This window comes from Sceloporus occidentalis, unplaced genomic scaffold (genome assembly GCF_023333645.1).
Source record: "Sceloporus occidentalis isolate IW3139 unplaced genomic scaffold, rSceOcc1.0.p SCAF_5, whole genome shotgun sequence".
NCBI classification, from domain to species: Eukaryota; Metazoa; Chordata; class Lepidosauria; order Squamata; family Phrynosomatidae; genus Sceloporus; species Sceloporus occidentalis.
Window position 1 is genome coordinate 49,482,841 of NW_028316985.1, and position 27,085 is coordinate 49,509,925.

The 27,085-nt window shown below is 39.5% G+C and overlaps 1 protein-coding gene across 3 annotated transcripts in view; it reads right to left on the bottom strand.

The window, feature by feature from the left end:
* Positions 1-27,085, bottom strand: part of TMTC2 (transmembrane O-mannosyltransferase targeting cadherins 2) — a 239,196-nt gene that overhangs the window by 24,654 nt on the left and 187,457 nt on the right. For all 3 annotated transcript variants that reach the window (XM_089524013.1, XM_089524014.1, XM_089524015.1), the window contains exons 8-9: positions 23,336-23,457; positions 14,244-14,325 (exon numbers count right to left, since the gene is read on the bottom strand). In XM_089524013.1, the coding sequence (XP_089380139.1) occupies positions 14,244-14,325; positions 23,336-23,457 (204 nt within the window). The remainder of the gene's footprint in view (positions 1-14,243; positions 14,326-23,335; positions 23,458-27,085) is intronic.

Consider the following 27,085-nt stretch of genomic DNA (forward strand, 5'->3'; position numbering starts at 1 on the left):
GAACAGCCCTTACTGTCAGGAAGTTCCTCCTAATGTTCAGGTGGAATCTCTTTTCCTGTAGCTTGCATCCATTGTTCCGGGTCCTGTTCTCTGGAGCAGCAGAAAACAAGCTTGCTCCCTCCTCAATATGACATCCTTTCAAATATTTAAACAGGGCTATCATATCACCTCTTAACCTTCTTTTCTCCAGGCTAAACATCCCCAGCTCCCTAAGTCGTTCCTCATAGGGCATGGTCTCCAGACCCTTCACCATTTTTGTCGCCCTCCTTTGGACACGCTCCAGTTTCTCAATGTCCTTTTTGAATTGTGGCGCCCAGAACTGGACACAATATTCTAGGTGGGGCCTGACCAAAGCAGAATACAGTGGCACTATTACTTCTCTTGATCTAGACACTATACTTCTATTGATGCAGCCTAAAATAGCATTGGCCTTTTTAGCTGCCGCATCACACTGTTCACTCATGTTCAACTTGTGGTCTACTTGGACTCCTAGATCCCTTTCACACGTAGTTTCATTCAGCCAGGTGTCACCCATCCTATATCTGTGCATTTTATTTTTCCGCCCTAAGTGCAATACCTTACATTTCTCTGTGTTGAATTTCATTTTGTTAGCTTTGGCCCAGCTTTCTAGTCTATTCAGGTCATTTTGAATCTTGATCCTGTCCTCTGGGGTATTAGCTATTCCCCCTAATTTGGTGTCATCTGCAAATTTGATAAGTATGCTCCCAATTCTGTCATCCAGGTCATTGATAAAGATGTTGAATAGCACTGGGCCCAGGACAGAACCCTGTGGGACCCCACTGGTCACTTCTCTCCAGGATGAAAAGGAGCCATTGTTGAGCACCCTTTGGGTTCGGCCGGTCAACCACTTACAGATCCATTTAACAGTTCCTTTGTCTAGCCCACATTTTACAAGCTTGTTTGCAAGAATGTCATGGGAAACCTTGTCAAAGGCCTTACTGAAATCAAGATATACTATATCCACAGCATTCCCTTCATCTACCAAGCTGGTAATTTTGTCAAAGAAAGAGATTAGATTTGTCTGGCATGACTTGTTTCTCTGAAACCCATGTTGACTTTTTGTGATTATGGCATTGCCTTCTAGATGTTCACAAACTCTCTGTTTAATGATCTGCTCCAGAATCTTTCCTAGAACTGATGTCAGACTAACTGGACGATAATTGTTGGGATCCTCTTTTTTCCCCTTTTTGAAGATGGGGACAACGTTTGCCCTCCTCCAGTCTGCTGGGATCTCTCCTGTTCTCCAGGAGTTTTCAAATATGATTGCCAATGGCTCCGATATTACTTTTGCCAGTTCTTTTAATACCCTTGGATGGAGTTCATCTGGTCCCGGAGACTTAAATTCATTTAGATTAACAAGGTGTTCCTCTACTATCTCTTTACTTATTCTGTGCTGAAACTCCCCTATTCTGTCCTCTGCTCCATTATCCTCAGGTTGAGCACCCTTTGCCCTTTCTGAGAAGACTGAGGCAAAGAAGGTGTTGAGTAATTCTGCCTTTTCTCTATCTCCTGTTAGCATTTTGCCATCTTCTCCACGCAGTGGCCCTACCGTTTCCTTCTTCTTCCTCTTGCTGCGGACATATCCAAAAAAGCCCTTTTTATTGTTCTTAACCTCTCTAGCAAGCCTGAGTTCATTCTGCGCTTTAGCTTTTCTGACTTTACCCCTACACATGCCTGCTATTTCTTTGAATTCCTTTTTCGTGATTTCCCCCTTTTTCCATTTCTTATACATGTTCCATTTCAAACTTAGCTCGGTTGAAAGTTCCTTAGTCATCCATCCTGGTTTCTTAAGACACCTCCCGTTTTTCTTTCTCACTGGAACTGTTTGAAATTGTGCCTTCAGTATCTCCCTTTTGAGAAAGTCCCATCCGTCCTGAACTCCTTTATCTTTTAGTATTTCTGACCATGGAATCGCCCTCAATACTTCTCTAAGTTTACTGAAATCCGCTCTCCTAAAGTCTAGGATGCGTGTCTGACTCTGCCTGGCTTCTCCTCTCCATTGTATAACAAACTCCAGGAGAACATGGTCGCTTCCACCTAAGGATCCCACCACTTGCACCCCATTAGCCAAGTCATCCTTGTTGGTTAGGATCAGATCTAAAATAGCTGACCCCCTTGTTGCCTCTTCCACCTTTTGGACCATGAAATTGTCTTCCAGGCAAGTGAGGAATTTGCTAGACCTTGAGGATTTTGCTGAGTTTGACTTCCAGCAAATATCAGGATAGTTGAAGTCGCCCATCACTACTACATCTCTCTTTTCTGACTGTGTGGTCATCTGTTCTAGAAAGAGATCATCCAATTCCTCAGTCTGACTTGGGGGTCTGTAGTAGACTCCCACCGTAACACCCTTGTTGTTTCCCTCCCCTTTGATTCTTATCCAGATGCTCTGCACCTGGCTTCCATGATTGATGTCCAGGATCTCTTCACTGGTGTAAATATCTCTGACATATAGTGCTATTCCTCCTCCTTTCCTGTTTGGCCTATTTCTCTTAATAAGGTTATACCCCTCTATTTCCACATTCCAATCATGAGACTCATCCCACCAGGTTTCAGTGATGCCTATTATATCATATTTGCTTTGTTGTACTAGGAATTCGAGTTCATCTTGCTTATTTCCCATGCTCTGTGCATTAGTGTAGAGACATCGCAGACCATGGTTCCCTTTTACTTGCTGCCTGTGCAAGTTTTTTTGCCTCCTACTGCTGGGTCCTTGCACTGTTTGCCTTGTTTCCTCTATGTCAGTTTGACTATTTTCGCCATCCCTTTCGCCTTCCTTAATATTGTCTCCCTTCCCCTCGGAACTCAGTTTAAAGCTCTCCTGATCAAGTTCTTGAGACTGTTGGCAAAAACATTTCTTCCAACTGGCGTGAGATGCAACCCGTCTGTTGCAAGAAGTCCCTCCTCATGGACGCGCAGCCCATGATCGAAGAATCCAAATCCTTCTCGGCAGCACCATCTGCGAAGCCAGTTGTTCACATCTGCTATTTTCCTCTCCCTTCCTGGACCATGCCCTTCAACTGGCAGAAGAGACGAGATGACAACCTGTACATCCATTCCTTTCAGCTTCCTACCAAGCGCCTCGTAATCCCTTTTGATGTTCTGAATGCTGTGTCTTGCAGTATCATTAGTTCCCACGTGGACCAAAAGGAAGGGGTATTGGTCAGTAGGCTTGACCAGTCTTGTCAGCCTCTCTGTCACATCACGGATCTTTGCACCTGGAAGACAGCACACCTTTCGAGACATCTTGTCAGGCCTACAAATCACTGCTTCTGTATCCCTCAGCAAGGAGTCCCCCACTACGACCACACGCCTCCTCCGAGGCTTAGCAGCGACTGTTCCCTCGGGTGGGACTCTCAGGCTCCCCTGCTCTGTCCCAGAAGCCTGTCCATGCTGCTCTTCTTCATCCTCCTTGATAAGGGAAAGAGCTTCGAATCGATTCTCTAGCTGCAAGCTCCCCGAACAATTCCTTCTTGGCTTACTTCTCTTTGTGATATTTCTCCAGCTGTCTGCCTCCTCTGTTTGGCAAGTGACCTCTTCCACCCTAGCATCTTCCTCTGCGTGGTACTCATCCAAGATGGTTAGTTCTATTGAGTCCAGGAAATCCTCTTGTTCCCTAATATGCTGAAGTGTAGCTACTCTGGACTCCAGCTGCTGCACTTTCTCCTCCAAGAGTGCTACCAACTTGCACTTGGTGCATGTGAAGTTCTCCACTTCTGTAGGCAAGAAGAGAAACATCCCACAAGAGTTGCAGGTGACTGCGGCAGATCCCTCGTTGTCCATACTGCAAAGTCTTTAGTAATAAATATAACAGTCAATCTACTGGGAATACTTCTTTAAAGGTAAGTACTGGCTGCTATCTTACACTTAAAGGGAAGGTTCTGTTTCAATATCTGATTTTAACCTGATGCCACTTGAGCAGAGTTGTTGAGTTAAAGAAAATGAAGTTGGTATATAAAGCTAGTCTGCTAGCTCCGCCCCCTTGTGACTCACAGATGTGACTCACAGAAGCCCCGCCCCTTCAGCAACGAGCACACGGTCTCGAGCACACGGTCTCAAAATGGCTGCCAAGCAGCTCCTCTCCTTCTCCTCTCTTTGGCCGGACTGTTCTGGAAGGCTCTGGAAGTTGGTATATAAAGCTAGTCTGCTAGCTCTGCCCCCTTGTGACTCACAGATGTGACTCACAGAAGCTCCGCCCCTTCAGCAACGAGCACACGGTCTCGAGCACACGGTCTCAAAATGGCTGCCAAGCAGCTCCTCTCCTTCTCCTCTCTCTGGCCGGACTGTTCTGGAAGGCTCTGGAAGTTGGTATATAAAGCTAGTCTGCTAGCTCCGCCCCCTTGTGACTCACAGATGTGACTCACAGAAGCTCCGCCCCTTCAGCAACGAGCACACGGTCTCGAGCACATGGTCTCAAAATGGCTGCCAAGCAGCTCCTCTCCTTCTCCTCTCTCTGGCCGGACTGTTCTGGAAGGCTCTGGAAGTTGGTATATAAAGCTAGTCTGCTAGCTCCGCCCCCTTGTGACTCACAGATGTGACTCACAGAAGCTCCGCCCCTTCAGCAACGAGCACACGGTCTCGAGCACACGGTCTCAAAATGGCTGCCAAGCAGCTCCTCTCCTTCTCCTCTCTCTGGCCGGACTGTTCTGGAAGGCTCTGGAAGTTGGTATATAAAGCTAGTCTGCTAGCTCCGCCCCCTTGTGACTCACAGATGTGACTCACAGAAGCTCCGCCCCTTCAGCAACGAGCACACGGTCTCGAGCACACGGTCTCAAAATGGCTGCCAAGCAGCTCCTCTCCTTCTCCTCTCTCTGGCCGGACTGTTCTGGAAGGCTCTGGAAGTTGGTATATAAAGCTAGTCTGCTAGCTCCGCCCCCTTGTGACTCACAGATGTGACTCACAGAAGCTCCGCCCCTTCAGCAATGAGCACACGGTCTCGAGCACACGGTCTCAAAATGGCTGCCAAGCAGCTCCTCTCCTTCTCCTCTCTCTGGCCGGACTGTTCTGGAAGGCTCTGGAAGTTGGTATATAAAGCTAGTCTGCTAGCTCCGCCCCCTTGTGACTCACAGATGTGACTCACAGAAGCTCCGCCCCTTCAGCAATGAGCACACGGTCTCGAGCACACGGTCTCAAAATGGCTGCCAAGCAGCTCCTCTCCTTCTCCTCTCTCTGGCCGGACTGTAATAGATTATTATACTGCATAGCAATGGAAGGAGGTTAAGGGATTTCACATCTAGAGGAGATGGATGAACATGCATTTTCAAGTACACTTGTCCCTCCACATTTGAAGCTTTGACTTTTGTGGATTTGATTATTCACAGATTTTATTAATATGCTCTCTCTAGGAATATCTAGGTCCTCCAGCACAACGCTATGGTCAACTTTAACCAAAAGTGCCCTGAATGGCCGAGAGGTTCCTAGAGAGAACACTCCACTAGGTATTTGTAGCTCTTCCAGCACAGTTCTATGGTCAATGTATGGCAAATGTTGACCAGAGAGTTGCACTGGAGGACTAGAGGTTCCCTCAGAGGTGTTCGCTCAGGTAAGAACATGGTGTTTTTGTTATTTGTGGTTTTTCCACATTCACAGTGGTCCTGTGACCCTAACCCAGGTATGAGTATAATTTCTGATTTATGATGACACCAAGGTGAATGTATCATGCAAGTTTCTTGGAAAGATTTGTTCAGAGGGGATTTGTCATAGCCTTCCTCAGAAGCTGAAAAAATGTGACTTGGCCAAGGTTACTCAGTGGATTTCCATGACTAGGTGTGAGTCCTAGCCTATCACTCTAATCACTGCACTACGCTGGCTCTAGATGATGGCAACCTTGACACAGTTTTAGTCTTGGAGAGCAGTATAAGACATTATACTTGACTCTTTCTTAGTACTGTGATACTTAAACACATCAAAAACTGAATGGATGTAACAATGTATCTTAAAATACACACTATTTTCTATAATCTTCAATTAATAAACATCATATACTTCTTATTCCTTAATTGGGGCCATAATGGTACATAGATCTCATCAGCAGTCTAATCTAACCAGATTACAGCTTTTTAAAATGCTTGACAGGGCCTACAGTGTATGATATAGAAATATTATTGTTCCAAAATGTGGGGGAAATTATCAAGGCTGTATCACACTGTGTTCCTTCATACATGCATTCAAAGTTCTTATCTCCACTGAAAGTTTCTAGAAACAAAAAAAGAGAAAGAAGGTATTTTTTGCAGCTTCCCTTTTTATCTGCCATTCTCTTCACTCCTCTCATCTGCTCCAAAACATTGGGAACTCTAGAATAGCACAGGGTTGTTGTGGAGAGTGATGCATAATAGTGGAGATTGTTAATATACCTTCTCTCCCCTCTGTTGTTCATGCACACCTGCCCTGGAGCAAAAGGCCTTCCTTGAGTGAAAGGACAATCCTTAATTTTTAATCAATTGTAAAACAAAATTGAAGTCTAAGAGCAACAGAACAAAATACTAATATGTCCTGACAAGTTACTTTTGTGGATAGCCAATGATTACTCCTAATAATTATTATTAATCCGAAGTGTTGTACTTTAAAGCAATAAAACAAGAAACAGAAATAAAAAGTGGTGCCAAAAATACTTTCAGCACTCCAGGAACTCCAAGATCCAGTTCTACTTACAATAATACACTGACATGTGAGTTATTAACTGCATGCTATGTTAACCAGCCTGAACTAAGAATAAAAATTAAAAACATTAACCAACAAAAACTCCGCAGGTTCAGCTACAAAGAACAGCACACTACATAATCAATTGTAAATTACATGCAGTGAGTACATAATTACAGTAATCTAATGTGAATAATCAATTTTATTGCAGCAGAGAATCATTAAGTGATTTACAATTATTAAGAAAATCTATTATTCTGAGGAAATTTATTTCAAGTCTCAGTGGTTATTAATAAAAAGAGTATTATTTAGCAGAACATCTTTGTTGTTTCTTGACTGTTATAATAAAATAAAAATATATTTTTCTACCTAATTTGATGGAATTTTTGAAACCCTACTTTAAAATATATGACTCTGTTCTAACTACTGCACTACAGACCATTGCTAGATATTATAATCTGAGCTATTCTCATTATTTCATGTTATATAAACACAAAACAAAAATTTAACAAAAGACAAAATTCTGCTCTAATGGAGAAAGTTATTTCATATTCTCATATTAGCTGAGGGACTTTAGCTGATGGACATATTGAATATTTTATAATGGATGTTTCCATGCACCATTTTCTGTATTTTCCATTTTGTTGGGTGAGTAGAAAGAAATCTTTTCTTCATTAATATAATTGTTGAGGACTCCCTAAATATATTCTTGGGAATCCTTTAAGATTTTAAGAGTGTGCATGCATTATATGAGGGCATCTCTAGAGGAAAAACAGGATTTTCACTCATGGTTCTCTTGTGTGAGGATCAACATTTCTGATTTAAAAACAAAGTCCCAAAACTCTGTATATAAATTCAAATGTGGTGGCTATGCTCTGGAAACCATGGTTAAAATCTTCGTTCAGCCATGGAAACTCACTGGGTAACCCTGCACAAATCACACTCTCTCAGCATCAGAGGAAGGAGAAGGTAAATTCCCCAGTGAACAAATCTAGCCAGGAAAATCCCATGACTGTAGGCTCACGTTAGGGCTGCCACAAGTAGGAAGTAGGAAAAGACCTGCATGCACACAACAACCAAGAACAGCATTGCTAATTTGGGCCAATGGGGGTATAGCCCCATAACATTTTCAAGACCTGCATTACAACTATCTACTTATATCTAGGCCAATAGACTGGATGATTCTTCTGTAGAAAATCATATAGGTTACATACTGCCAAATCATTAGATTACCAAAAAAATGTAAGATGTTAAAAAAAAGACAGCTGTGTTAGTCTGCTGCAGCATCGAATGAATAAAGGGAGGGGGAAAGAAGGAATCTAGCAGCACCTTTGAAACTGATTTGTTTTAGAATCAGCTTCTGTGGATTTCTATCCCTTCCTCAAATGTACTGGTGGAATTATTATCAAACCAAAGTATATTAAGTTAGATGTCAGAAAAAGATCAGAATATAATAGGATACAGATAGATAAAATTTGTCACACTGGCTATAAACTTTCCAAGAGTTGTGTAAGATACTGGTCTGTCAGGTTAGATATCAAAGAGACCTGCAGTATGAAGGCAATAAATATGCTTACTGAAAACCCTTGAAGTCAGAAGCTTTGCTGGGAAAAAACTATTTTGTTGCATGTTGGGTTGTGAGGACGTATGTATAAATATATGAAGTATATCAAGCTGCCACTGTTTCTGTTCATACCTCTGCTAATGGACTGGAATTTCAGAATTTTCCCAATTCAGTTGTTTCACTTTCCAATATTCCTGTAATTTTTGTTTTGTTTTGTTCAAGAAATGCTACTTGTAAGTTGCAAATTGTATGCCCAGAGAAAGTGGACTGATATCCAAAAAAGTCATGCTAAAATAAATCAATTTGTCATCAAGGTGTTTCCCTTGATTCTCTACCACCCTCACCCCCCCCCCACCCCCCACAATATTTTCCCTTTCAAAAACTACAAGGTGGGCTATACATCTTATGTATTGCCAGTCTGTCCCAGAACTGGTGAATGCATTGTTCTAACATGCAAAGTAATCCAATTTTCTGCAAACGGCTGTTCCGTGGTGAAGTAGGAAGGCTGAGAAATAGTGTGATGCAAGTTAAGTAGAGAAAGAAATATACATTACAAACACTGGGAGATTATGCACCCTGCCTTCCTAAAGAAATGTGGTCAGGATTATACAGTATACACAGTATACATGCTAACTATGTAAAAGTTGGTCCTGATATAGCTCCCTGCTAACAAATTGTCTGAAATCAAGTGGTACTGTCCATGGACTAACTGCAGCTGCAATTTCATATAGACCTATTTGAAAATAACTTCTGCTGAAACCAATAGGGCTTAACTCTGAAGAGGCATGCATAGGACTATACTGTTTATACAGTCAACCCTCCTTATTCACAGATTCCTTATTCAGATTCAACCATACATGGACTGAAGTATTTTTAAAATTCCATAAAACAAAACTTGATTTTTGCCATCTCATGTAAGGGACACCATTGTACCATTCTAATATGCCATCGATTTAATAGGACTTAGGCATCCACAGATTTTGGTATCCATGTGTGTGTGTGTGTGTGCAGCAGATACTAGGGACCCATTGTAACTGGATTAGAAAACAGTTTTTTTTTTTAAAAGCACACATCTCTAGAAATTTGTAAAAATTACTATCAAATGAATTTTAATTGCTTGTCCAATAATAAATTTGAAAATTCCATCCCACAACGAAATGTTATATGACAGAGTAAATGAACAGGCAAGGGTTTCCTTCATCTTTTACTATGGTGTAGAGAACTAAAAAGCACTAAACATCTTTTCTTGTGCTATTTGGCCATTTCCCACATTTAACCTGGTTTCATCTATTTATCAAAATTTGAAATACAAGACCAATTCCTGTCATTTGCAAACATTATCACTACAAGTCATTTTCCATATCTGTTTAAAACTATTATGATATAAAGTAAGTATAAAAGAATGGCGAGGGACAACTATATAAATATGATGAACAGAGACTCTGACAAGACCAGAGAAATAAAATGTATAATGCATACAAAATTGCTGAGTCTTAAGTCACAAATGGCTATTTATACCTTTTGGCTCTTTGATGAGCTGCACTATTTCTAAGGGTATTGACATTATTTTTATTGCTTCTTGATGTGCCAAAAGATTATTATTTGAGATTTACATTAGTAATATGGATAGAATTCCCAGTGGTTTATCATGGCTATAAAAAGGTTATGAAGTGTACAAAAGACAACTTGCTAAAGCAAATTCATGAGGAATTGAGAGAAAATGTCTGGAGTGTCAACGTAAGATATGTTTTTGCTAATAGTAATTGCTCTGGAGTCAAACTGCTTGGCTAAATCATTTAGAAAAAGTGGAAGAAAAAGGAAGATGAAAGAGTGGTTTAGAATTTGTTAACCAATATATTTGATTTTTTAAAAAAAAATAGCATTCACAACATTGCTTAGTCTTAAAGAAAATAAATTTTAGCTCAGGTTGACTTGTGATGTGATTGAATCTACCCTCCCACAGGTCTTGTAAGCTCCCTATTCTTTTCTTTTTCCTCCATAGCCATGCAGCACTTTTTTTAAAAAAAAAAATAACTACACTTTAGTGTGCATCATGTTTCCAGACTCAGAACCTCAGCAGCACTTCATGAAAGACTCAGAGGCCAAACTCCTATTCTGCATTTGCATGGGCTATGCTCATATAGTTGTACAAGGTTGCACAACTGCACAAGCAAATGTGCAATAGGAATCTCAAACCACTAACTCCATTTTGCAAACACTTAGAGTTATGGGCATGTTCTGCTGTAAGGTTTTACATGTACATACATGGAAATCTTGACTGTTTCCAAACCAATGTCCAATCAGAGGAACCACTTATGCATATGTGTTTTGCCCCTCCTCCAGGACCAAGGGAATACAACTGCTGGCACAACAGAAAATACACCAGTGAAGGTCACAATAGGATCTGACCTTGTCTCAGCAGTCACTGGTTCCTCTACTTCTGAGGAAACTCTCCACATTCTGTTATATTCTTTCTGGCCAGGGGTATATCCTTTCCTTCTATTTCAATTGGAAGGAGGTCTCTTTTCTAGCCTCTGCTACCTTCTGCTACGTGAGGATATAATAATAATAATAATAATAATAATAATAATAATAATAATAGGATTTATTTATATGCCACCCAATCACTGGGAATCCGAGTGGCTTACAACAGAGTGGATAATAGACGGTTCTCTGCCCTCAGGCTTACAATCTAAACAGACACGACACAAAAGGAGAAGGGAATGGTGGCGGGAGGGGAGGGGATCAGGTCCAGCATTCTTCTCTCCCTCTCAGGCCTGGACCAAGGCAGATGGACTGGAGGGAGGGCTCTTTTTCTTAATTGAGGCCGGGCCCGATGGCCTTGGCCCTACCAGGTTATATCAGTTCCACACTATTCCACATAATAGTCATGGGTCCATTCTGAAGAATCCTGAGATTTGTACTTTGTTGAGATATTTAGAAGATATGAAGATAAGAGGTACTGAGAATTTAATCAATTTATTCTATCAATGTCAAAAGACTCAGAGATGTTGTTGTTATTGTATGCCTTCAAGTCATTTCCGATTTATGATGATCCTAAGGTGAACCTATCATGGGATTTTCTTGGCAAGATTTGTTCAGAAGGTTTGCCTTTGCCTTCTTCTGAGGCTATGAGAGTGTGACTTGTCCAAGATCACCCAATGGGTTTCCATGGCTGAACAGGGACTCAAACCCTGTTCAATGCTCCAACCACTACACCATGCTGTATTTAAAGTGCACCTAGTGTACTTTGCTACATGGCCATTGCAGCTGCCTCTGGATATGTTCTCAGTGTATCTTAGGAACTGTAGTTCAGGGGAACAGGCTAGAGCTCTCTAGAAGTGATTTCTAAGTACCTCACTACACTACAAACCCCAGGATTCCTTAGATCATGTCATGATAATAGAAGAGGTAAAAAGGTGGCATGTGCAGTGTAGATAAACCCTGAGATCACAGTTCTCCTTAAAGGAAAATCACACAGTCATGCTCTCCAGGGTCTTTATAGTTTCTTGACATTGGAACTTCCTGACAGTAAGGGCTGTTCAACAGTGGAACAAACTCCCTCGGAGTGTGGTGGAGTCTCCTTCCTTAGAGGTCTTCAAACAGAGGCTGGATGGCCATCTCTCGGGGATGGTTTGATTGTGATTTTCTGCATGGCAGGGGGTTGGACTGGATGGCCCTTGCGGTCTCTTCCAACTCTACGATTCTATGATTCTCTCTTTGACGTGACTATGTTTTATGTGATGTTTTAAGTAGATATGATCCTCCTTCAATAGACTTTAATCCTCTCTACCAGACACTGAATTACCTGTGGACATTCATGTTAAAGACTCCTTCCTCTGGGGTTCTAGCCTAGACTAAATTGTAATTATGTTTTATTGAGTCAAGACAGGCAAGCCCTAAACCTATGGTTTTTAGTTGTTGCTCTTTTAGAGAAGCAGTTACAATTAGCCATAATTTGTCATGTTCTGACAATATGACAAGCTACAGTTAATCAAAAACAAAAGCATCCACTTTCACCTCCTTGCAATTGGTGTGGGAAAAGAAGTGTGTGTAAGCCTGTGGGTAGGGAAGTTTATTCTCATTGTAATAAACTGTACTTTCTCATGCCTTCCAAACCTACCTCTATAGCAGCCTCTGAAATGTGGGTTTCAAATTGCCACTGACAATATCTCCAATTCTGTCATCGTTATTTCATGGTAGGAATATGAAACGTCTCTGTCTGAACCCTGAAGAGTCACCCTCAGTCTGTGTAGATAATATTGAGCTAAATGGACCAATGGTTACCTTCATATACAACAGTTCCTACTCCAAGCTCCTCCTTCATACTATTTTTAGGGATCCATTTTCAACATTCATAAAATTATATCTACCGTATATACTTGTTTATAAGTAAAAAAAAAAAAATTAAGCTGAAAATTGGGCTCCAAAATCCTAGGTAGACATATATGGGTCAATATGGTAATAATTCTCTGAGCCTTGGGGAAACTGTGGAGAATGGAAGGAGGAAAGAGAAGAGAGAAATTGGAGGTCTGTGTTCCCCTTTTCGTAAGCCATCAACCTTGGAGAAAGTTGTGGGGAAGAGAGGGAAATTGGAGGTCTCTGTCCCCTTTTTTTGCAAGCCATCAGCCTTGGGGAAAGCTGTGGGGACGAAGGGAAATTGGAGGTTTATGTCAACATTTTTCATGTCCAGATTGTGACCCTTGGGAGAGGTCCAGAGAGGGAGAAGGAGGGAGCAAAGTAGTGTTTCCCCCCCTCCTTTTAGATCCTTTGTTCCATGCCCCTGAGTTTGACCCTCGACATATGCACAAGTCATATCAAAATTCATGATTTTGCCCCAAAAACCTACCCTCAACTTATACATGAGGTCGACTTATACAAGATTATGTACTGTAGGTGACCACACATATGAACTTCATGTCTGTGGTTTATCATGCCATACAGACCAGGAAGTCTTGCTTGTCTCTCCCTAATCAAACTAAAAATCACATTGCTATAGTTTACTGGTGACTTATCACTCTTACTTCTCTGTGGAGAGACAAAGCCAGAATCCCTTGTTTGGATGTTGGGTGTGTTTTATTCAGGAACCAAGGGGGAGTGAGCACAAGCATATTAAACTAGTTTTGCTTTGCTCATAAGATGCGACCCTACTGTGATGTGTTAACCCACCCACTATCTAACCTAAGCATATACAAACCCTAAAAAATTGTATAGTAAAAGACACACAAGGTGAGTATTTGGCCAAAAAGCTAGTCAATAAGAGATCGATCAGATAAGCAAGCCTAGGTGAAACAGGGAACTTTTCATCTGCTTTCTGAAAGAGTATGTAGAGGGGAGTTTGATTTTAAATCTGTACTATCTCACTGAAAGCACTATTCTCCCTATTTAACAATTCCCACAGTTCTGTTATCTGCAGCAAGGGTGTACAGCCTTTCTTCTGCTGAGGCACGCATTCATTCAGGGGTTATCTCTCTTAGGGCAAAACTAAACTCTTCATCGTTCAAGAAGTCCAGATATATGATCTTAAAAAAAAATTAGAATCTCAGCTGTCTTAAACTCATATATATTGTGGACTAATATTGATTTGCTTGCCCAGCACCACAAAGGTCTAAAATCAGTAGCCCAGAAATAACAAAGATGCCAATGAACCTTTCAGCACTAACTATTGATCTTCTTCCATTTTCTTTTTGGAGAGCCAGCAATTCTGTAAGTTTCACTTGAATGTCATGCAATTACAGAAAGATAGGGAAGAACTCTTTTTTGTTGTTCTGATGCCCAAGTTTTCACCTACTAGGGCTCCTGTTTTCATTTTTACACAGGGTATGCACCACTACTGTTCTCTTCACAGAGAGCAGGCAGCTAGTCTCCAGGGCCATGAGGTTACATACTGGAACTTTTAATGTTTATATATTTTTTAAAAATTTTAAACAACATCCTCTCAGTAGCAGTACAAAAATCTTTAAATCTCAGGGAGATCAGTAAGCAGGAATTCGTAAAGAAATGTTATCCATTGTAAACTTACCATAATGCATGTAACAGTTTCCCTTTGTGGGATCTAGTTGAATTGCCTTCAAGAAATACCTTTCAGCTTCATTCTTACGACCCTTAAGAAAAAGAAAATGCAGACACAGATGGTTTATTGGCCAATGTATCTTTACAATTTTGACTTGTACCTACTGTATGAATAGGCAAGAAAAGTTTCTACAACTGGAAAAAATTGTAGTATTCTATATTTCCCCTAAATGATAACTTCTGCTAGAACTTAAAATTTAATTCTACTGAGTGATCAATTTTGCACTTCCCCCAAGGAGTAGCCATGTTAGTTTGTTGTAACTACAGGAAAGTGTCTTGAGCTACTTTAACAATTTTAACAGTGTCATTATACAATGAGCCCTAGGTATTAGTTGGGTTTGGTTCCAGGATCCCCTGTGGGTATCTAATTCTGTGGGTGCTCATGTTACATTATATACAATTGGATAGTAAATGGGGTCCTTTATATAAAATGGCAAAATCAAGATTTGCTTTTTGGATTAAAAAAACATTTTCAGGCTTGAATGGTTGAATTTACGAATGCAGAATCTGTGGATACAGAGGGCTGATGATAAAATCTGTTGGCTTTTAAAGTACACTTTGCTGTAATTGCAACAAACTAACATAGGTATACCTTTTGGGAAATGCAAAAATTGGTAGCTCAGAAGAAACACAAATGACAGAATTAAACTTTGTGTTGTAGCAGAAGTTATCAAGATCTTTTTATTCATATTCAAGGACATGGCCATGTTTGTCTGCAAAGGGATCTTCTAATACATCTGAGACAATGAGAGAAAGAAAGAAGTCACTACCATAAGCTTTCGTATACTTATGTCTACTTCCTCATATGCATATTCATATTGTCTGTAAAATTAAAAACCATCAGTATCTATTTATCTTCATACACAAAAAACATTGTAACTTTTATAAACTGGCTGTATCCAAGGCAGAGCCAAGCAGGAGTAGTTAATTCAAGCTTTAATACACTGCCTTTCCCACTCCTTTGTTTGGGGGTACACACAGATACACACACATGTACATACAAATATATACTTTATAGACACAAACACAAAAATACACACAGCATATAACTTTCTCATTTATATGTGCCCTTTTCTAGGTCCAAAACACACTGCAAAAATAATCTAGTTTGAGACCGCTCTAACTGCCCTGGCTCAGTGCTAGGGAATTCTGGGAACTAGTTTTCTAAGATACTGTACTTAGCCTTCCCTGTCAGAGAGCTCTTGTGCAACAATAAACCACAATTCCCAGGATTCCCTAGCATGGAGCCAGGGCAGTTAAAGTGGTCTCAAACTGGATTATTTCTGAAGTGTGTTTTAGACCCTGGCTGATGCAGACTGTGGAACTAAGGAGGAAGACTGTGTTCCTCTACTGACTCTACATTTGAAGCTACATATTATTGGGTTTCCTGGCACTGACTATGGGACTGTTTCCAGCTGGTGAATGTGGAAATTCTCTCTATGACACTTACAGTATTCTGGAGTTTCTGGTCTTGAAAAGTAACTTTCCCAGGCTTTGCTCTGGCTATGTTCTGTTTAGCTCACCTCAAAGCTAGGTCTGGATCAATGTTCTGGTTAGTAAGTGATGGTGGAAAATGGGTTAAATGAATTATTCCCATGACACAAGCTCCTTTGTGCTCCAGATTCCCATGAGATAAGGCAGTTGCCTGACAGCATGTCTTTTCCAACAGTGTAAAATTATCTGCACCTTTCTACATACAGTGAAAGCTAACATTTAAGGTTCACCCAGTTTATAATGCCTCTATGCTTTTTCTTCCTGCCTTCTGGTTTCATTTACGATTCACAGCACCTCCAGAGGTTTGAAGTGAAGTCAGAACAAGGGGTAAAATGCTAAACAAGATTATGAAAGAGAATGCATGGGGAGCATTGCAACTAAAATGAAATGTTTGAATGCCAGTAGCTGTCTTTAGAAAGATCAAGAATTCCATGTTGAGAGTGTCTATCCTGCCCAACCTATAGTTGAACTAAATGTTTCATTGAACCCATAGGAACCTTACAAGTGAAATAAACATTTAAACAAATTTCAGAAAAAGAAAAATAGAAAAGAAGAAATAGTACATACATCCTGGCAGAATTATGAGAATAATTTGGACTGGATACAACAAATTAAAAGTCCAAATAGGCATTCATCGCCCTGTTGCAAAACTTTCCTGTCAAAAGCATTCATCTGCAGGTCCCTGAAACTGCAAGGTTAGATTAGAACACGTTGCTAATACTGACTGAATGAACATTTACATCTTTTGTGTCATTAACCTGAATCAGACAAACACTATTAGTCTTGGCTGGCTAATTATCAAGGCTCATTGAACACACCAATTTCTATTTCTAGAAAAAGGGTATAGTTCACCAGATTTCCTCCTTGCCTATGATGTTTCTGACTGCAGAGTTATTTCTATGAAGCCAAAAAAGCAATGCCAAATATTTCCCCATCCACTCAGAGTACCATAATCATCTTCTTGAAGCACAGTGCCAAAACCTATCCTCTAATTTCCTGTAAGTTTTCTTATCTAATGAAAGTGGCTTTCCATTTTTCATGGTTTGTTCTCAGAGCACCTTTCACTTAGACTTTGTTTTGCACTTTTTCATATGATTTGCAAACAGTTTTATAGTGTTTTAATGTAGGGATTTTAAATTGGTTTAAAAACGTGTTTATAAATATTTTTAATGTGTTGTTTTGGAAGCTACCTTGGGTCCCATCTTGGGAGAAAGGTGGCTTATAAATAAATAAATAGATAAACTAAATAAATAAATAAATAAATAAATAAATAAATAATACTAATAAAGGTTTTATTTATTATAAACTGTACAGCTTTATCCTCATTGTAATAAAGCTGTACAGTTATCAAAGACTATTCTCACTTAGGCATTTGTGTACATATGCCTTCAAGTTGCTTGCTGAGTTATGGTAATCCCATGAATTTAGTAGGGTTTTGCTCAGCAAGGAATACTCAAAAATGGTTTTGCCAGTTTCTTACTCTTCATGCAAAAATAAGTGTATGTGTGCTCAGAAAATGGCACTTTCTATGCAGAAAAACGGTTTCCTCCACAGAATTTGTTATGCAGAAAATAACACTTCTGTATAGAAAACAAGTTTCCTTTAGAGGAACCTGCATCTTCTGTACACAAAATCTGTTTTCTATGCCAATACAAAACAAAATAAAAACCTTGAATGATGAGGATTCTCACTTATCTAGGATTTTCCCTGTCGGTTGTTGGCTTATTACATTTGAGAACCCACTTTTCAAATATTCTTTCCAGTCTCTATAGGAGTGGAAAAAATATAACCACATATGTAACCAGAGATATTACTACATATGTAATCAGTAATGAGAAATGGATCCCTTTGTTTCTCTGTTTAGGTGCTTCTTGAAGCAATGATTTTGTTTTTATGATGGACCAGTGTTTAGATACATCTTAAAATATTTTCTGCTCAAAATATGACATGTGAAGTATACTGAAGATCAACAAAAGATTAAAGCCAGCTTTTCCTAAACTGTGCACCATTTGTATTAGGAGAAATTCACAGAGCACTATCTATGCTCACCGTGGGCAATGTTATATTCTGTTGCCAGGTTAGGACAAATGTGGATTTTTATTTTTTATTTTAAAAAAACCTCCCCCAGCCAAAAGTTTGTGGAGCCCTAGTTTCATCTCAAATTTGCCTTTCTATTAGTACTTCCATAGTGTGATCCCATGGGTGATCCTGGGTGTTTTTAAAATGTCTTCTTGACCATCTGGTTCCATACAGGCTCATACTATTATCATCTCCAGCAGACTTATGAGATGACAGCACAAGGCAGTAGTAGGACCAAATGACAAAAGATCATCTTAGACCTATTTGGTTCTTTTCTTTTCAAACCTGGTCATTGAAAGGAGAGAGAGATGATAAGCAGGATGAGGTGGGATCCCATTCAAGCCACCCTAATTCATTTCCTACTCCATTTTAATATTTGGAAGTAGAAGGCAGAGGTAAATCTGTACAAATTGCTACCTTCTTTTCCCTAGGTGTCTCTAGATCACAACATTGTACTTCTTCTTGTTGTTGTTACGTGCCTTTAAGTCACATAATTCCAAATAAATTCCAATTTATGGCTACTCTATCATAGGGTCTTCTTAACAAGATTTACTCAGAGGAGGCTTGGCACTGCCGTACTCTAAGGCAGAGAGAGTGTAACTTGCCCAGAATAGGTTTCCAAGGCTGAGTGGGGATTCAGGTCCTGTTTTTGCCAGAACCCTAGCCTAACATTCATACTACAACATCAGGTTTTTTTTTCTCCAGTCATGTTTGCTGTTTTTACATCAAACACATCTACAACACAGCACTGTTATATTGCCAGACTGAATTTTTATTTAATCATTTAAAAATAAATTTGAAGATCAGCCCCACTGAATCTAATTCTGCTCACTGGAGTCAGGAAATTGAAGAGACCCTTAGATATTCCTTTAATGAGAAAGGAATGAGCAATTCACCTGCAGGAGTGATGGGCTGAGATTAGCACTGGGAAGATTTTTTGCGGGCATTTTTGAGAGTAGAGAATGAGAGAGAGAGGCAGAGAAATGCCAGATATATGGTGTTAAACACAATGGTGTGTGTAGCCTGGGAAGGGCTGGGCAAATTGGTCTCTAAGGAGTATCTGTTTGCTTCTATTTGCCCATTTGTAAATAAAACAAATATTACCAGAACTGTTATCATTTCCCAGTGTTTCCTTATAGAAATAAAGGTAATGCCATTAGCATTGCTCTTGAACAGCGGAAAAATATTCTAGTGGCCTTAGGCTAATCCACTGAGTAATGCTAGATATATACCACTGAGCTTTCTGATTGAAAAACCTTTTAAAATAATGGAACCCAGGGAATAATTGAAAAGAAGAAAATCCAATTATTCAATAAAATGTGTCATTTTATTCAAATAGGCTGACATTTTTCTTTGATTAAAATGCTATAAAATCTGCATGCAAGGAAGAAGAAACTCTGTAGGAATATGCCTTCCTCTATTAGTGTCTATTCTGGTTTTTCCATTAACACCAGTATACATTGACAGCTAGGGAGAACTTGGGGTCTGTGTTCAGGTGCGCCAGCTGGCATACTTTAAGCCATTGGACAATTTAGAATTCTAAGCTGTTAGTGGGAGAAGTTAATGCAATTGTAGTGATTCACACACACACACTGACAGCAAACCATCAGTTTACTTTCCCAATCAGGCTTGTTTTCTATATGAATGTTTCACATTTAAGAAAACATTAAAACTTCCTCTCTTCAGTTAAACACAGTGACTGTGACAGGGAGACACGATTACATGGCAAGTAACAGTTACATGATAAGATGTCTTGATCTGTGCTACATCAAAATAGCAGTGAGGAAAGAAGGCTGTTCTCCAGATATTGCTTGACTGCAATTCTCGCAATGCTTCATTAGCTAGGCAGGCTACGGCTGATGGGCCACAAGTTGCCCACTCTGCTCTATGTGAACAACCATTTAAGGTACAAAATAACATCTGTCAGAAGCTAGGGGGCTACCCATAAGGAGGCTTTGGAGGGTTGTACATAAAATTATGTTTTTGGAGGTCATTTTCACCACATTGCTGGGACCATTTTAGATCCTAAAGAGGATTTTTCCTCACAGGAAATGACCCAAAATTGGCTTCCTGTTCATCTCGTTTAAAAATTGTACCTATAACCACTAGAGGGCATTTGGGGTCATTCTGAAGCAAACAGAAACACCACCGGGGCCAAATGCAACCCACACTTTGTCCACCTCAATTAGGGAAAGGAACAAATATGTTTTCCTGGCTTATATATGTTGCTCTTGGGAGTTAGAATTTAACAACATTTGGAGACCTATATACTCCCAGCACCTGGTTTCCAAAAAAAATTAATGGATGTTTACATAGCCAGTGATTTCAAATATCTATCAAAAATGATCCACTAATTATATTTAATCACCTGAAAATGGAAACTACATGATCTGGAGGTGAACTCTTTGGGTTGCCTATGCTGTCCAGTGCCCACTATCAGCATTCTCAGTTCATTAGGTTGATGTGATCCCCACATTAGTTCATAACACACACATATAAAGCCAGTTTCACATCATGAAGCTGAAAGTTGTTGTGAATGTGTGGCCAAGCCTGGTTTCCTGATTTGTGTACCTGACGTCTGATGTCTGCACATTCACTTTGCTATAGTCAAATTTTGGATTTTTAAAATCCATTAAGAGTATTTTCTTACTTAAATTTTTGTAAGCATATGCATAAACAATGTAGTGTGAAATGGTCCCAAGGCAGAGAGAAAACATAGGGAACAATAATGCATGGAAAAGGTCTTGATGAACAGTTAGACAACAACAACAACAACATGATACAATTACTGTCTCTGAGTCTTATTAAGAATGACTTGAGGCCAAATTGGATACGAGGTTATATAGATCTCTGCATTTAAAAAGCACATTTTTAAAAATGCAAATAACAGTGTTGTGGTGGTGATAATTAAAGGGAGCACAGCAAACAGAGGGAATTTAATTCTTTCCTCTTTTGTTTTGGCTCTGATGAAGACTCCTTTTTGTCAACATTGACAGCCACACTGAAAGGCACAGGTGATAACTTCTCCTCCATACTTGCGATAATCCCAAAATTAATCATCACAATCTCAAATAAAGGGCTATTTGCATTATAAAAAATGTTGCATGTTAAAAGCAAATATGAATTTAACAGGGGGCCAACCATTCTTAAAAAGCCACAGTTGGATTACAGACTATTCATATTAGTGTTGTACAGTTGGATGGCAACTGCATAAAAATAATAACTTAATAAAACAATGAGTGACTGTTTTGTATTTGACTATTTCTTCATAACATAAGAAGAAGGCACTTCTGGCCTTTCATGAAACCCTCCTAATTCATCACATTTGGTCACCACATTTCTGTAAGAAGCCTGAAAAAAATATGTGGCTGGAAGGCGCTAATTACAATCTTCCATGTTGCCACCAAGAAATAAACAAACAATGTCACATATTCTCTGGATGTTGTTAAGATGCATTTATTTTAAATGGAGAGTGCCTTCTGTTTCATAATTAGAGTTACAAGATTCTGGCAAGCAGACAAATATACTGCAGTTGGATAGCAAATTCTGTGCAAATATAATTTTACATATAATTTTTAGGCATATGGCCAATTTCATTGGAAATAGGGTTGACAGATGCCAGTTTGCAAAAATAACTAAATTTAGGAAAAGCTATCAGCTGCTACAGAAATATTCATGTTTTAAGCTTTTTGCTAAATAACTTTGCCACTAATGATGGCAAAATAAACTCAAAGTCTTAGTCCAACACTCCAACCACTTCACCATGCTGGCTCTCTCAAGTAGCCCTTGGGCTGCTAGACAGCATAGGCTATATGGGACATATTTCACCATGGTTGAAGGAACATCATTGATTTTATATGTGTAATTCATAATACTGCCTGATACATTAACAACTATATGGTTTGGGTCTAGGCTCCTCGAGGCATGATAGATTCTCTTGTGGAACTAAGTCCAGCTTGGGACCATCTAGTGAGGTCCTTCTCTAGAATGTCCTGTGTCCAGAGATTTGGATCTAATCTGCACTGCAGAAATAATACAGTTTACCACTGCTTTAACTATTAAAACTCAGTACTATGGAATACTGCATTATTTCTGCAGTGCAGATTAAATCTTGCTAGACATAAACTGCAGAAAGAGGTAAACTTATTAAAAACAACAACAACCACCATCATTGAGATAATGAACTGCAAGGATAAAATAGGTCTGGAAGGAAAACTCAAGATACTCTGAAGGCCAAATGAGAAAAATCAGGAAAGGATCTTTGGTGTTCTGCTTGAGCTTTATGCACTACTAGGTGATGAACTAGATTAGAGAGACTTTTAATAGCTATTGGCCACAAACTGCTCCCAGAACTATTGTGCTGGGCTAGTATTATCTGCAGCAGAAAAAGATATCTGGAGGCACCTTAGAAAATATATACATATGGCATAATATATCAATCTTTAAGGTGCCACAACATTCTTTGTTGGTTTACCCTTAAGCAATTCACTTAAACTGGCCTCAGAGATTTTAAGGCGTTTAGAATAGCATGATCGTAGTGCAATATACCTCGACAGTTTCTGGAAAAATAAATAAAATGAAAACCGAGGCTTTGGCCCAGAATTGGCTGCTTTCCAATTATTCAACTAGCTGAGCCACTACTCATATGTCTTAACCACTAAATTTTCCTGTTCTTATGGCTTTCTGGAAAAATATACCCTGGTGAGTTATAATTTTTACATATGAATCCATAATATGACTTGACTTGTGGGTTGTGAAATACTTTTCACAGTTGACTTTAGGCTGGGCAATTATAATCTCACCAGCCATTGTACTAAAATATAGATTGGGCTGGATTTATTTTGTAAAAAGCAAAATAGAATTCTTCCACTGTTCTGCCACTCAGTTTAAGATACAGAACCTTTCACAAAATAGCTTAGACACATATAATGTAATCTCACACTAAAATCATAAAGCTAAGTAAATTAGCATATACATTATACAATATAGGTATTTAAAATGTAAGAACAGTGGAATGGGCATATCATGTCACAGTTCTTTCTAATCAGAAAGTTCTGAGATTTTTATCCTAGCCTATGAAGCCTTAGCTCCACTACATTGTTGGGGAAAGGCAAGGGTTTAATTCCAACCTGACTACATATGGGATGTAGAGAACAATGCTCATTCAGACTCAGAACCTCTCTCTGGTTCAGAGAAACAAGGGAACACCCAGTTCCTTCTCTGCATTCAGTGATGGATGGAGACTGAGGAATAGGGTTCGATGATTTCTAGAGAAGTTGGGGAAAGAAACAATGCTTTCTATAGAAACCATAGTGGTCATTAACTTGTTCATTTACTGAATTAAAAGCAAATTATGAGGAATGCTTATCTTCCTACCCAGACAGCCTTAATAAAGATTGGTGTCTGTCTTGAAAAGTGGCAATGTGTCTCTGAAAATGCAAATGTTACTGTTCTGCTGGTTAAACTCACCGTTAAAGCCAGGAGTTTTCCATATGTGAGATGAGCAGGGATGTGATCTGTTTTGGAGCGCAGGGATTCCACATACCAGTGTTCTGCTTCAGGTAATCTGCTGAGTCTCATATAGGCTTCTCCTGCAGTGTAAAATTGTACACCAATTAGACCCTAATAGGAAACATGGGAGCTTAATGAACTACATTGATGGAAACAAGACACTTATATAATCTGATACAATTTAACTATTTACTACATCAATTTTTTTTAATTCTCATCATTCCAAAGCTTCAGGCAACATATAACACAGATGAGAAAACACAATATAATACAAATACAGATCTCCTAAGAATTCATAGTGCAGTTAGACCACATTAAGATTCTGTAGACAAAACCATATAAAAAGATGTCTTTTATACCTTCTGCCTTGTACAGAAAGCCTCCAGACAGATGTTCCATAATACATTGTTAACCAAATCTAGACCTGGCTGCCATCTGCATACGAATGATACATAACTATAAAGATTTAGGGCCCGAATAGATAGGCCAAACGAAGCAGTTTCGAGCCACTTTGGAGGTGTGCTGTTTCAATGACACACGCATCCTAAGAAGCCAGAAGCCATGCTAAAGCTCCTCCAAAGTAGCCCAAAGCTGCTTCATTTGGCCTGTCTGTTTGGGCCCTTAGATTTTCTACAAAATATATCTGCCCCTGAAAATTACCCTAGGCAACTGCAACTGCAGATGAGCAACTGGAGGGTGAGTGTGGGCCATTTTTCAGCCCTGCACCCCACCCAGAAGGTGAAACTAGCAGACATGATGCAATAAAAAATGATGTGACATCACTTCCAGTTCCAATTAGCAATAGCAATAGCAGGTATATTTCTATACTGCTTATCAGTGCAGTTGAGCACTCCCTAAGCAGTTTACAACTGTAAGCTAACTGCCCACAACAAGCTGGGTACTCATTTTAGCGACCTTGGAAGGATGCAAGGCTGAGTCAACCCTGAACCCCTGGCTGGTATTGAACTCACAACCTTGTGGTTTATGAGTGAATGGCTGTTGTACAGGCATTTAACCACTGCACCATCAGGTCTCCAATTGTGACTGATTTAGGGCCAATGGGGGGGGGTGTTCAGCACTAGGGGGGTTGGGTACAGTTGGAAAGGGTCCCAAATCACAGTGTTTTAAAACTGGTTTTGGCAGCTTTTTGATTGAAAAGTTTAATTTCTGTTCCACGAGGGGCTTCTGGGAGGCTGCAAAATGGGGCCACATGCAACCCACAGGCTGCACTTTGCCAACCCTGGTCCTAGCTGCGCTGCCAGAAATTCTATAACTGATCTCTGAATCCCTATGAATATATGTGATTGTTATTTATCTACTTATTTATCTACAAACTTTCAATTTGTAAATATGAACATTGCTCTCTGTGCTGATACTAACAGCTGTAGTAGCATACTAAAAAACTTAAGCTGCAGGTCCTTTGATGTTCAAACAGAGAAATAAGGTTTTTAACAGAGAGGTATGCCAATTTCTGTATCCCTTTTTATCCTTGCATCTATTTCAAGGTGTTACAATTTACCACCACCCCACCTCTATACATATACATAAAAGCAGCATCATATCTTGTGAAATAGAAAAAGCATAGTTAAAATCAGAAAAAAGATCTCAGCTGAAACGTTTTACCTCAGTGAATTACTCATTTTTTGTTAAACTAAATCAATTTTTGTAACTCTAGAGTCTCCTTAGCAACTTGAAGCAAACAGATATTTTGAAGCAGTAGATTCAGAATATTAAGGTCTGTAAAGTCTGAGAGTTTTCTACAAAAAATATAAATCTCTCTTCTTACACTGTCCATTTATGCGGACTGAGTATGTGCTGAATGTGTTTTAAATCCCTCATGCAGTCATTGAAAAAGTGCTTATGTGCTCAAAAATGTTTCCAACTAATAAAGAAGTACCTTGAAGTATTAATTCCAAGATATATCCAACCATTTTTTTAAAAAAAAAATATTGAATACAAACTACATGTGCCGAGGTTTGCACTAATGTTTCTAAATTAAAATTAAGCCTGGCAGTAACTTCTAATCAAAAGTGGACCTCCAATTGGCAAGATCACATAATATAAAGCAATGTCTTTCACTAACCTCACTAACATCTTTAGATCAGTAAATGTTACTTAATGTTGAAATGTCCAATATATTCAAAAAACTAGGTTTTTTTCCTAAATCAAACATTTAGGACATGAGAAACCAGATGTAGAGAGGTACAAATTGATTTCCACTGTGTCCTGTATGGAGCATTCAATTTCCCTGATCTATCATACTCTTCCTTCTATTCTTCACCATCCAAATACTTTATGATAACCTTCTCTAAGGATACACTTCATTTGAAGGGACTCAATAAGCTCTTCCAAGACCTCTGTGATGTATACACATTTCACAATTATAAAAAATTGATCCAACTTTAACTGTCCTGTCCCATGGAGTCCTGGGATTTGTTGAGTATTGAGGAATTGCGAATTTTCTTCTAGAGATGTCTAATACACATAGCCTAAACTTCAGTACTAGAGATCTCTCACAAAAAAATTAAATAAATAAATAATAAAATTTTTATTTATATACCGCCCTTCCAACAGATCAGGGCGGTTAACAACACATTAAAACAATACAATAAAAGCATCAATACAATACAAATTCAATAAAAAACAGAAAAGCCCCAAGTTAGCCAATCCCCTTGCCAGTGAAGAGGAGGGAGGCCTATTGGACTTTAATCGGGGAATGCAACATTAAAAAGGAAGGTCTTTAACTCCCTCCTGAATTGGGCCAGGGAGGTGGCCGAGCGGAGCTCTATGGGCAGCGTATTCCAAAGGGCCGGGGCGGCGATGGAGAATGTCTTCCTAGTGGTGGAGACAAGCCTAGCCCCGGGGGCCCTAAGTAGTTGCTGCCCAGATGTTCTGAGGGTGCGGGACGGAATGTATGGGGAGAGGCGGTCCTTCAGGTATCCTGGGCCCAAGCCATTTAGGGCTTTATAGGTCATCACCAACACCTTATATTGCGCCCGGAAGCGGATTGGCAGTTCCTATAATAGTTCCTCTAGCAATAAGTTGCTCGCTGACCAATCTCTCCATATCTACCTATCTACCTATCTAAATACCTGCTTACCTACCTATAATAATAATAATTTTTATTTTTCTATTTCCCTCCTCTCCCTGCGGATCGAGGCGGGATCACAATGTCATAAATACAAGATACACGACAGTTTAAAACAGCAAATTTAAAACAGCATTATATAACAACCTTACATAATGAATGCAATATCAACATCAATATCAACAGTGCCAGTCAGCCAGGGTGTCGCAATATGGGAAACAGCGCATCTGGAGCATCTGTTTTTCCATATTATCAGACCAGGTCGGATGGGTACGCTCGCCGGAAGAGATCCGTCTTTAATGCCTTCTTAAAGTCGTCTAATGATGTAATTAGGCGAATCTCTTCCGGTAAGCTGTTCCATAATTTAGGGACTGCGGCTGTAAATGCTTTTTGGGAAGTAGTTATGAATCTGTTTTTTTTTTTTTTTGTATTCCAGAAAATTCTTCCCTGAAGTTCTGAGTGTGCGGGGTGGATTGTGCAGGGAGAGGCGTTCCCTTAAGTAACTCGGGCCCGAGCCATGTAGGGCTTTAAAGGTAACAACCAACACTTTGTATTGCGCCCGGAAGCTAATTGTTAGCCAGTGTAACAATTTTAATATTGGTGTTAATCTATCAATCTAA